This window comes from Chlorocebus sabaeus, chromosome 5 (assembly GCF_047675955.1).
Source record: "Chlorocebus sabaeus isolate Y175 chromosome 5, mChlSab1.0.hap1, whole genome shotgun sequence".
NCBI lineage: Eukaryota > Metazoa > Chordata > Mammalia > Primates > Cercopithecidae > Chlorocebus > Chlorocebus sabaeus.
This window is the reverse complement of record NC_132908.1, coordinates 54,303,136-54,315,892: the sequence shown is the minus strand read 5'-3', so window position 1 is coordinate 54,315,892 and position 12,757 is coordinate 54,303,136. Positions and strand designations below refer to the sequence as shown.

General features: G+C 39.5%; 1 protein-coding gene across 4 annotated transcripts in view; it reads right to left on the bottom strand.

Moving 5' to 3' along the window:
* Nucleotides 1-2,811: 2,811 nt before the first annotated feature.
* The window catches only part of RSPRY1 (ring finger and SPRY domain containing 1), a 49,780-nt gene continuing 39,834 nt past the window's right edge, over nt 2,812-12,757 (bottom strand). For all 4 annotated transcript variants that reach the window (XM_007993427.3, XM_007993426.3, XM_007993428.3 and 1 more), the window contains 4 exons: nt 10,746-10,848; nt 10,240-10,392; nt 6,211-6,315; nt 2,812-4,403 (listed from right to left, as the gene is read on the bottom strand). In XM_007993427.3, coding sequence (XP_007991618.1) covers nt 4,307-4,403; nt 6,211-6,315; nt 10,240-10,392; nt 10,746-10,848 — 458 coding nt within the window. In that variant the 3' untranslated portion in view covers nt 2,812-4,306. The remainder of the gene's footprint in view (nt 4,404-6,210; nt 6,316-10,239; nt 10,393-10,745; nt 10,849-12,757) is intronic.

Genomic DNA, 12,757 nt, shown 5'->3' with positions numbered 1-12,757 from the left:
AGTGGAAGATAGGCATTTTAAAAGGTTTGCTGAATTACTGGACTGAGTTTAGTCAAGCCCTGGTCACACAGCTCACAGCAAACTCAGATAATTTCTTTATGACCTTTCTCTATATACCACACATTTCTGGACCAAAATGAATTTGCCTACCATTCCTAAGTCATTGATGGAGTGGAGGAGGAACACACCTTGATTTAATCTGTTCTGGTTATCTATTGCTGTTACAAACCAACCTGAAAATTTAGTGGCTTAAAATAACCATTTTGCTCACTAATCTGTAATTTGGGCAGGGCTTGGCAGGGCCACTAGTCTCTATTCCAGTTGGTGTCGGCTGGGGCAGCTGGAATGGACTAGAGGAGCTCCCTCCAAGGAGTTTACTCACGTGGCTGGCAAATTAGTGTTAGCTCTTGGCTCTCAGTTGTGGACATTGGCCAGAGAACTGGGGCCGGGGGATGGGGGTACAAGTTCCTCCCCATGTATAGGATTCAGGGGATTCTTGGGTTTTCTCACACCATGGTGCTGGGTCTAAGAGCAAGTGTTTCAAGAGACACAGAAATGGAAGCTGGCAGTCACTTAAAGGCCTGGTATTGGAAACTGGCACAGTATCTCTTCCACTGTGTTCCACTGATAAAGCAGACACAGAGCCACCCAAATTTAAGAAGAGCGGACATAAACCTCATTTCTTGACGGGAGGGATGTCAAATAATTTGTGGCCATCTTTTAATCCATTTCACCACCCTTATTGACTCTAGGAACAAATGGGGATAAAGATAAAATGTACCCACTCAGGGATGTATCAGATAGTGTGCTAAACATTTATAAATACATTGTCTCCTTTTGAAATATCTGAAACCCCGTAAAAACAAAAAACTGGTATGAGTATCTCCATTTTACAGTCTGGAAAACCAAGCATTAGTGGGACCTGGGTCCAGTCCCACCCAAAAGGCCTATTTCAACCATCGTGCTTTTTTATAGCCCCTAATCCCTGGGTTGTTAAACCATATTCTTGGAAATCAGAACATGTTTTCTCCTGAATACAGAATGGTCTTTTTCCACTTGTAGCAAAATTAAAAGTTGACTTGAATATACTAAATGTTTTTCCATTAATACTCATTTTTAAAATCATTTGATTGGGGGTTGGCACTAGGAATTCTTCTGAGTGAATAGCAAAAGGTAAATGATGGGCAATCTTGGAAAGACCTGATCTTAGTTGGTTATTTGTGGATACATATTCAAGATGGTTGAAACTTGTGTAAAAGTCATTTTCTGCTAGTGAAATTGTGTCAGTTTTGTGAATCATTGTTTCCTGGCACTCTGCAAATGGCACCATGACTTCTGCTCTATGTCATTTTTAAAAGGAGCGAATTCATTACAATTTTTTTTTGGCTGAAATGCTGGATTTCCCCAATGAATCACCTGACAAAATACCATAATTTTTTGTTTTTCTCCCTGGTAACCATTTATCAGTAGTAAAAGTCTAGCTTTTCTCTTAAATGCTTACATTCAGTTCAGAATATGGATGTATGATTTTACTCTTCCACATAGCTTGCTAACCCCTAGTTTTTTCTTTGATACGGAATTCCTGTCTTTCCCTTGGAGGTGGCTCCAAGTTTACAACTTAGCTTCCATCCTGGATGATTTGATCAATTTCATATTGAAGCCCTTTTATGATCTAGAAGTTAAGAATAGGAAAAGTAAACCACCTTAGGAACAAAGTTCAAGGGTAGATTTTTAGAAAGCTGTTAGACCCCTGCATTCCTTTGCCTGGCAAATTATCTATTTATTCCATCTATTTTTCCCTCTCTCCACTAAATGTACAGACTACCTTTAGTTTCAGCTGGACCACATGTTTCTTTACTGGTCTATTTACATTTTTTGCTTATCCTTTACCCCCAGCTCACCCCACTCCTCCATTTCATTCTCCAAATAGAAGCCAGAGCCATCTGTTAGAATTATCAAGGCACTTCCATGCTTAAACACCTCTGCTTTCTACTGCACTTAGTATAAAATAGAAAACCCTTCACATAGCCTTCATGAGCAGTTCCCTGGCCTGTAGCATTACCTACTCAACACTGTAGCATTACCTACTCTACCTACTTGCTTCCTATTTTTCTAGTTACAGGCATCTGATCCCCAAACCCACTGAGACCCGTTCTTCCTCAGTTAGTGCCTTTGCCTGTAATGTTGTGTTCGCCTAGCTACCCAGTCCTAGAAGCTAGTCCTCTCTGCCAGGCTATGTCCTACTTCCTCCTTTAAGTTTCACTAATGTTACTTCCTCAGTGAGGTTTCTTCTGACACTCCCACCACCATCTAAATTAGTTCCCCCTCATTCTCTCTAGGACCCTATTCTTTTCCACTAAAAATTTGTTACAATAAACACAAATACATTGTCTTCTCCCCACCTTAGGAACAAACTTCAAGGGTAGATTTTTAGAAAGCTGTTAGGCTCCTGCATTCCTTTGCCTGGCAAATTATCTATTAATTCCATCTATTTTTCCCTCTCTCCACTAAATGTACAGACTACCTTTAGTCTCAGCTGGACCACTTCCAAATTATTATTAGACATAATAATAGACAATAATTAGACAAGCTTATTAGACATAAGCTCTACAAACAGGTATTTTGTATGCCACATAGGCACAGTGCCCAGCACATATTAGGTGCTCAATAACAATCTGCTGGATAAGTAAGTGATTAGCCTTATTCTTAATTCTAATACTTGATTCTCTCCTACTCCCAAAAGTAGCCCTTAAAGTCTGAGAGTATAATGTCTTGGAACCTTAGCAGTATATACCAATGAAAGTTGTGAAATCTTAGTCAAAAACGGCAACAGATATTTTATTCTTCAATGCAAATTACTGTATTCACCACAAGCTAAAGAAGAGAACATGTATCTACATATATATTTATATATATATATATATATATTTGTTTGGATTTATGGAAGACTAAAGACATGGAAAAAAATCCAGCACCCCAACATGTACAGCCAGGAAGGAAATCAGCTCTGTAATAGGACAGGTATAATGAACTATAAACAAGAAGGGGTGGAAAAAGAAGGAAAAAAAATGTGCATTGACTTTAAGACACTGTAAAACTCAGAAGACATATTTACTATTCAAGTATAAACTCTGTAAGGACTTGGCATAAATTGAAAGGCAGCTGCAGAGGTACACCATTATAAAAGAAGTTCTATGAATTTACAATTCTACCTTCCAATTTCCTGGGAGAAAAAACCAAACTCTTGAAGGTCTTCACCAGAGACCCTGAGAGGGATTAACACTTTTGATGAAGACATAGTCACTAATTCATGATTGAACTTACTATTCAAAAACATGTATTTATTTAGAACAATAGAAATACGTGTTCTCAGACTGTCCTCTAGAGTTTGTGAGACTATTAGTTCAAGAGTTTCAAAGTATATTACTTGTAAAAACAATACTGATTAAAAAAATTTTTTTAACAAAAAACCAGAAATCTGATTTGATGGTACCTTAAAAATACCCTAAATACCAAATTTTCTCCAACCTAACATTACAGCTAATTTAAGAATTCCTCCTGCATTGGTAAAACATTTTTTCCTCATAAAATGTGGGTACTGAGATTGGATAGGAACACTATGAATATGAAAATACCACCAATTTTCTTCAGTAAAAAAAAAAAAACCCAAAAAACAAAAAAACAACAAAAAAACTAGAATGTTAGAATGTTCTTTGGAATCACTGAAATATCACAAACTTGGGTTTTTTCTTACAGTCTGTGTACCTTCTTTCAGGTTCTCTGTTTTGCTTGTAGTACTGACTGTGTGATTCTAATTATAGATTCAAGTCTTGCAATGCAATATCCATGCTTAACGCACCGGTGTCTCTCCAACCAGTGAGAAGTTATGCATAACCCAGAAATGCTGTCATGTACATCTCCATAAAGACTTCTGCCCCAAATAAAAACTTCAGAATGACACAACACGTCCTGTGTTAAACAATCAAATGAACCCAACATGGAGGATTCCAGTGTGATTTCAGTACTTGGGAGGGCATTGTCTCCTATAGTTTTTCATGGAAGTACCACAGGCCTGGCTGCTAGCATTCAGCTTTCCGTGGCCTTAAAGGGATTTTCTCAGGGCTGGCAAGTTGGATTAGATTCTAAGAGAATTTTGTCTTTGACAAACTACCATTTTTAGCATAAAATCTGGCCATGGCTATAAGTTTCAGTATGTGTACAACTGATTAGAGAGTTTTTTTTCTTTTTCTTTTCAACATTGGCTGGAATTGAGTAGAAAAAAGTCCACGATGCCTTTTCACATGTGTCATGAAATATGAGAAATCTGTCTGATTCTAGATACTATTTCTTTACGACACAATGGGCAGGTCTCCAGCTGCAAGGCACAATCCATGCACAGGTCACTGGGGAGAAACACAGAAAAGCCAGTCAATTTAATGCTTCAAAAGGTCAAACTCCAACTGCCTGCCAACTAAATCTAAAATGTTAACAAGTTTCTTCATTGAAAGGGTTAATAATTATACATGGTTTAAAAAAATGAATATGTAAATAAAAAGTAAATTTTACATTTCTGATCCTCAATTGTCTTAGTCTGACGAACAAGTAAAAAGTTCATATGCATTCTTTCAGACACTCTATACGTGCACAGCATATACATACAGATGTGTACATATAGGTAGGGATATAATATTTCTCCCCAGAAAGCCATTTATCCCAGAATCATTTACCAAACAGTCCATCTTTTACCACAGTTTTGACACAATGCCTTTGTCATATGGTAAATTTTCATTTTTAGTTCTATTTCTGGGCTTTTATTGTATTCCATTATTCTGCCATTCCTGTCATAATAGTAATGGGACCAAATTACTAACATTTATTTTAATGTATTTTAAGATGTGGTATGGCTGTCATCTCCATAACTTTCAGAATTTTCTTGCTTTACACTTTCAAATCAGCATGTCAAGTTCCAGAAAAAAATCATGTTGCTCTTTTTACGTTGACCAAATAAAACTTAGAGTTTAGAGAAAACTGTCACCATTACAATACTGAGAGGTCCTCCTATCCAAGAAAGGACTCATTTATTTAAGTCTTCTATTATACTCTTTGGTAGTTTAAAAGTTTTCTTCATATACGCTCTACATATTTCTTGCTATGTATTCTTAGCCTTTTTTTTTTTAACCATTGTAAAAGGGATCTCCAATTATATGTTCTAATTGGCTGCTATTTATACATATAGCTAGAAAAACGACTGAGTTTTGTATATTTTGTAAGTCTAGTGGTGACAGTAGGCATCCTTATCTTGTTCCCAACATCTCTTGAAATGCTTCCCACGTGTCACCATTAAAAAGATGCTAGGTGGTGAAACCCCGTCTCTACTGAACATACAAACATTAGCTGGGTGTGGTGGCAGGCGCCTGTAATCCCAGCTACTTGGGAGGCTGAGGCAGGAGAAATCGCTTGAGCCTGGGAGGTGAAGGTTGCAGTGAGCAGAGACTGCGCCACTGCACTCAAGTCTGGGCGACAGAGCAAGACTCCATTTCAAAAAATAAAAATAAAAATAAATAAAAAATAAAAATAAAAAAATTAAAAGATGCTAGCATTTGGCTGAAATAGATGTGTTTTTTATATTGTTACGGAAGTATCCATCCATTCCTCTTTTATATTGTTTTCGTCCCTCCATTCATTTCTGTTTTGTAATATTTCATCCATTAGGAATGGATATCGAATTTTAACAAATGCTTTCTCAGCATTCTTGAAGAAAGTGACAACTGCCCCTCCTGCCTCTGGCCTATTTGAGTAATTATATTAAATATTTCTATATTGTAGGCCGGGTGTGGTGACTCATGCCTGTAATCCCAGCACTTTTGGGAGGCCGAGGCAGGTGGATCACTTTAGGTCAGGAGTTCGAGACCAGCCTGGCCAACATGGTGAAACCCCGGCTCTACTAAAAATACAAAAATTAACTGGGCCTGGTGGCATGCGCCTGTAATCCAAGCTACCTGGGAGGCTGAGGCAGGAGAATTCCATGAGCCCGGGAGGCAGAGGTTGCAGTGAGCTGAGATCGTGCCACTGTACTCCAGCATGGATGACAGAGCAAGACTCCATCTCAAAAAAACCTGCCCTCACCCAGCTATGGAACTAGCAATTCAAGAACAGAATGTAACTTTGCCTAATGTACAAAAGAGGAAACAACCAAACAAATCCTCTTACCTGTGTCCACATGGCTTCAATTGTGTATCTGCTACCTCATCACAACAAAGGGAACAGCAGTTTTCTCGGATACTGACTTGCTTCAACAGAGCAAGACGTCTGTGCCTGAGTAGAAAAAGCAATTTGAAATGCATTTTGTCAACAGGGGGCCTATTAGCAGTGATGCATATGAAATGCTTTGAAAATGCTCTGCACCTGTGAGATATATTCCTTGAATTTTGTTCAGTAAGGTTTTCATACATGCTATCTCCTTTCAATCCTATAATCATTTTCTAAAGTAGGGAATGAAGGAGGTATAACCATTTCCATTTTATAGACAAAGTTCAAGGAAGTGACTTATATAAAGTATGCAGTCAGGAATCAAATTCAAATTCTTTAGTTCTAAGTCCAGTGCTCTTTTTATGTTACCAGCAAATTTCAACCTTTTAAATCACATATGTGAGAGCCAGCTGACAAGCATAGAGCCTTTCTCAAGAAAAATACACATATACAAGTTTTTATACAATTTCAAGGGGTTTATAACAGTCCATTTTAGACTCCCTGCAAGTCCAAATACCTCAAGTTAGAACCCTTCCATTATACTTTCACTCAGCGTGGAATGGAAGCAGACAGGCAAAACTGTTCTGCTAAAGGTACAGCCCTAATAGATAGGCAACAGAAGTATGAAGCATTTATTCAGTTCACTTATGGGCTTACTGTGTGCCAGGCACTGTTCCAAGCCCTAGAGATTCAGCAGTGAACAGAGGACTAAAAAAGTATCCCTGCCTTTGGAGAGCTTATGCTCCAGTGGGGGAAGACAGAAATAAACAAGATAAGTAAAATACAGTGTTAAATGTTGATAAATACTATGAAGAAAGAGAAAATGGGAAGGACAAGGAGTGTACACATCAGAGGTGGGGAGTTATTAAAACAATTTTAAATACGGTGGCCAGGAAAAGGTCTCACTAAAGTAATACTTAAGTAAAGAGGTAAAGGGAGTGAGGAAGTGAGTTCTGTGGTTGTTTGGAGAAACCATTTTGGGTAGCAGGTACAGCAAGTGCCCTAAAGCTATCATAGGCCTGGTGTGTTTCAGGAGCAGCAAGGAGGCCAGGGTGACTGAAGGAGCATGAGAAAATGGGAGAGGGTAGGAAAGAGGTCAGAAAAGTAACATGGGGAAGGGAGAGGACAAATTGTACAGGGCCTGGGAGGTCACCGGAAAGGTTTTGGCTCTTCCCTTCAGTGAATAGGAAGCCACCCACTGGTGTCTTCTGAGCAGAGAAGTGTGCGATCTGACTTACGCTGTAACAAATCATTCTGGAGGCTGTGCTGGATAGACTGAAAGGGTTCTGGGGAGGAACAAGGTCGAAGGCAAGACAAAAATAATACAGGTAGGAAATGGTGGAGGCTTGGACCATGGTAGCAGCAGTGAGGGTGATGAGTAGTTGGATTTGGGATATATTCTGAAGGCACAGCCTTCCGGATTTGCTGAGGGATTGAATGTGGGTATAGCAGAAAGTAAGGTCTTCTACAGTCTTCTCTCATCTGTTTTTTTATTTTTATTTTTGTTTTTGTTTTTGAAACAGGGTCTCACTCTGTTGCCCAGGAGTGTGGTGGCACAATCTCAGGTCACTGCAACCTCCATCTCCCAGGCTACGGTTATGGCCAGGGAAACAGGGATGATAAAGTAGTTATTAACAGATGAGGGGCCGGGCACAGTGGCTCACGCCTATAATCCCAGCACTTTAGGAGGCCGAGGCAGGCAGATGGCTTGAACCCAAGAGTTCGAGACCAGCCTGGGCAACATGGCGAAACCCAGTCTCTACAAATAATACAAAAATTAGCCAGGTGTGTTGGCATGCCTGTAGTCACAGCTACTCAGGAGGCTGAGGTGGGAGGATCGCTTAAGCCTGGGAGATGGAGGTTGCAATGACCTGAGATCGTGCCACCACACTCCTGGGCAACAGAATGAGACCGTGTCTCAAAAAAATAAAAATAAAAATAAAAAAACAGACATGAGAGGAGACTGTAGGAGAAGCAGTGGCTGTGAGTGGGTGACTTGTAGCTGAGAGTGGGTATGTGGTGCTTCACCGTACTATTATTTTTTCCTATGTATTTGAAATTTTCCATAATAAAAAGGTTAAAGAAAAAAAGAATGAATGGAAGAACAATTAGAAACAGAGAGTATATACAACATAGAACAATTTATAAAATCCCAGTTGGTAGTAACAGGGCCATGATCTCCTACCCTGATGCCAGAAAGGAGTAATATTCCAATGAATATAAAGTATCACTGAATATACATTTTTGGAACACAGGATGAAAATATTAATGGTACAGAAAATGGTCTTAAGTTCATATTTAATGCCACAATTTATAAGTAAGCACAACTGGAATGTTAAGGGCAGCAAGGTGCAAGAAGGAGGTTGGCACTAAGGTGGCCACTCAATTAGGCTCTTGGCAACTCTATCTTCTTGTCACTATCAGAGAAAACAGTCTAAAGACAGCACAGGATGGACCTAGCTTGAAATTCAGCTGTTCTTATTCAAGACAAGATGAACTTTGAGTCCCAAATTTATATACATGGTTACCAAGAGAGTATGTATAAGCTGTCCATAAAATGAGACTTTCTGACAGTTGATGCCCATTGCCATCTGAGTTTTGGAAGGTTTGATTCTGTAGGAGCAGTTAACTAAATGCTGAAGCATTTTAACTATGGCCAGTCCCCAGGGGAACTTAGATGGATCAATTGTCCCTTTCAGGGTATATGTGAGAAGACTTATTTGTGGGCCTCATCCAAGGAAAAGGCAGGCTAGATGAAAAAGAATGGGGTATGATAGATAAGGGAGAGATGTCCCCTCAGACTTTGGCCAATAGGAATTTAAAGTTCAGAATCTCTGTCAGGCACCAAGGATGAGGCTGAATGAAAAGTTTTAGGAATTAACCTCAGAACCCTGAGCAGGAACATACGCAACCCTTATGTTCTTGGGCTATTACCGAGGCTCTGCTGCTACAGACAATGCTACCATCATCATGCCATTTTCTAGTTCATCTGGAAACTATTGAAACACTGAGACAGTGAGTCCAAGGTGAAGCACAGCCCAGAGCACTGCTTGCAGATCTGCTTTTTGAGCCAAAACAAGAGCTAGGATTATGCTACAGATACCTTCGGGGCATAACAGTCCAACATTAGCTATGTCATGGCCAGTATGCTGGCCTTGCCTGTTGAGAGAGACTCTCTTACTAAGACATGTGGTATTAGTAACAGGAATACCCTTTAAACAGGCAGCTGCTCTGTTTAAAATGATAAACTTTAGCTCACATTGTGAAACAAGCTTCAACTTGAAGTAATTACCAGGAAGCAGCTGGAGTCTTTCCCCAGCCTAAGGAATAGACTACATTCATCTCACAAGGAAGCAAAGCAGGCATTCATCTGATAAATTAATGCCAAACACAGTTTTTGTCAAATAAGAGTTGTGAAATTTTATGCAAGATGGTATTCACTGATGGTTGTGGAACAGTGTTGTCATCTTTGCCACACAGCTAAAACCATATAAAAAGTCTGTTTCAATAAAGCCGAGTCTGTTAAAAAGGTGCACTAGATTTCCTAATATTTAGGATTTTGACACTGACATTCAAGTGAAGTTAGTTTGCAGCTTCTTTGTGTGTACGTGTGCCATATTTTTCTGATTTTTATACCAATCTTATTTATCTTACAAAAAAAATTTGAAAGTGTTCCTTCTTTCTGGGTTTAGTAACATTTTAAATAACAATAAGGTTATCTGTTACCTAAAGATTTGGTAGAGATCCCCTGTGAAATCACCTGGGTCTGGTGCTTTCTGGGGACAAGATATACGCAATAATTGGTTTGTGTATATCTCTTCTGGGATCTATCTTAGTAATTTATATTTCCTGAAAAGTCATCCTTTTACTCAGGTATTGTAATTTAATTCAAAATGTATTGGTTATGTTCTTTTAAACTTGATTATAAATTGTTTAATTTCTCCTAAGATTCATGTGAAAGTCTGGAGATAGCCTGGGCAGATCCCTTACCTTGGCAAAATGATTTTTTCTTCAGCTGTTAGAAAGGCGTAGTCATTAAAAGTGCTAAATTTCATAGATGGTGGGTATTTGAATGGTTTTGCTCCAAAATTGAACTCACATTGTTGATATGACATGAAACTAGCTGCAGCAAAAAATCCAGATCTAAAAATAAAACGAGTACAGAGGCCAATAGAATTAATAACAATCAAAATAGAGTTAATAGATAGAACAGTTTTCAGAAAGGCAGGGTGAGTCAGTCCTACCCTGGCAGAAAGGAAGAGTGACAGATTGTGTTTATAACCCACATAGGTCTGTGACCAGAGAATATTGTGCCTTATCTTCCTGTATCAAACTTCGGGATAGTTTTAGGTCTGATCAAATGGGTTCCCAATCACTTGAAATTAATAAATTTCTCATCACAATTACGTGCATAAATGGACAAAGACTTTTTTTTTCCTAGAGAAAAGGGCATTCCATGCATCTACTCAAATTTTTGACTGAGAAGAGCTACTTACACAGTAGATGAAAAGACTTGCTTTTCAGGAGGCAGCTGGTTGCCATTTAAAAAGAAGATCATTTGCTTTTCATTCAAGTCTAACAGAAATCCTACTGTATCTCCTAGAGGATAAAGTGAAACACTGTTAGGATAATGATGTGTACTACCAGGATTCTCTGATAAGCATCTCAAGTGTTTCAGTGGCACTGTATTAAGTCTGCATCTTTAGCTATGCATTCAACATGGTCATTTTTGTTTCTTCTGTAACTGATCTGACCCCTACCCACCAATATTTTAATGTAACAATAAGAAAAAAATACTGCCAATTAAATTATGACAAGCCAATCTTAAAATGCATCCCAATTTCAAAGATGTTAAAATGTGGGGAAAAATATGCATTTTGGGCTCAATGCAATATGGTAAGATCAAAATCATGTGCTTACTTGCCTTTCTGGTGAGATTTATAACTCCCTAGATAACTACCCCCAAAATATGCCTTTCTTTAAAAAAAAGGCAAGGCAGGCTGGGTGAGGTGGCTCTCGCCTGTAATCCCAGCACTTTGGGAGGCCGAGGTGGGCAGATCACTTGAGGTCAGGAGTTTGAAGACCAGCCTGGCCAACATGGTGAAACCCTGTCTCCACTAAAAATACAAACATTAGCTGGGTATGGTGGTGGGCACTTGTAATCCCAGCTAGTTGGGAGGCTGAAGCAGGAGAATCGCTTGAATTCGGGAGGTGGAGGTTGCAGTGAGCTGACACAATGCCATAGCACTCCAGCCTGGGCAACAGGGCAAGACTGTCTCAAAAAAAAAAAAAAAAAAAAAAAAGACAGGGCGTGGTGGTTCATGCCTGTAATCCCAGCACTTTGGGAGGCCAAGGCGGGCAGATCATCTGAGGTCAGTTTGAGACCAGTCCAGCCAACATAGTGAAACCCCATCTCTACTAAAAAAACAAAAATAACCCGGGTGTTATGGCGGGTGCCTGTAATACTTGGAAGGCTGAGGTAGGAAAATCGCTTGAACCCTGTACGTGGAGGTTGCAGGGAGCTGAGATTGCACCACTGCGCTCCAGCCTGGGTGACACAGTGAGACTCTGTCTCAAAAAAAAGAAAAAAAAAAAAAAAAAGCATTTATCTTCACTTATCAAATAAAGTAAAACTCTTAAGGTTTCAGTTTTTGGTTTTGTTGTTTTTGTTGTTAAGACAGGGTCTTGCTCCATTACCCAGGCTGGAGTGCAGTGGTACAATCCTAGCTCACTCACTGCAGCCTCAAACTCCTGGGCTCAAGTGATCCTCCTGCTTCAGCCTCCTGAGTAACTAGGACTACAGGCACGTGCCACCACACCTGGCAAATTTTTAAAATTTTTTTACAGACGGAGGGTCTCATTATGTTGCCCAGGCTAATCTCAAACTCCTGGCCCCAAGTGATCCTCTCAAAGGATCCTCACACTTCGACCTCCAAAACTGCTGGGATTAAAGGTATAAGTCACCACATCTGGTCCAATTTTGGTTTTGAAAGATGAGATAAACAAATTTGTTTGTCAAAGATAAACAAATGAAATTACACAGCAATGACAAGAAAAATGGACACTCAATGCTGGTGGAGGAAAATCGGGCAATATACAGCAAAAGTTTTAAAATTCTATATCCCCCTTGCCAGAGAAGTTTCACTTCTAAGGGTTTTGTCTTGAGAATATCCGGAATGGTCTATAATGATAATTTCAAAAGGCAAAAAGGTCAATGTCCAACAATGAGGCATTAATTAGTATATCACAGTACAACTATATAATGGAATATTGAGAAGCCATTAAAAGTAATGTTATTGTCTGGGCCATGGTGGCTCAGGCCTGTAATCCCGACACTTTGGGAGGCCAGAGTTGGGTGGATCACTTGAGCCCAGAAGTTTGAGGCTAGCCTGGGCAACATGGTAAAACCCTATCTCTACCAAAAAAATACAAAAATTAGCCAGGCGTGGTGGTGTGTCCCTGTAGTCCCAGCTACTGGACAGGCTGAGGTGGGAGGATGGATTGTGCC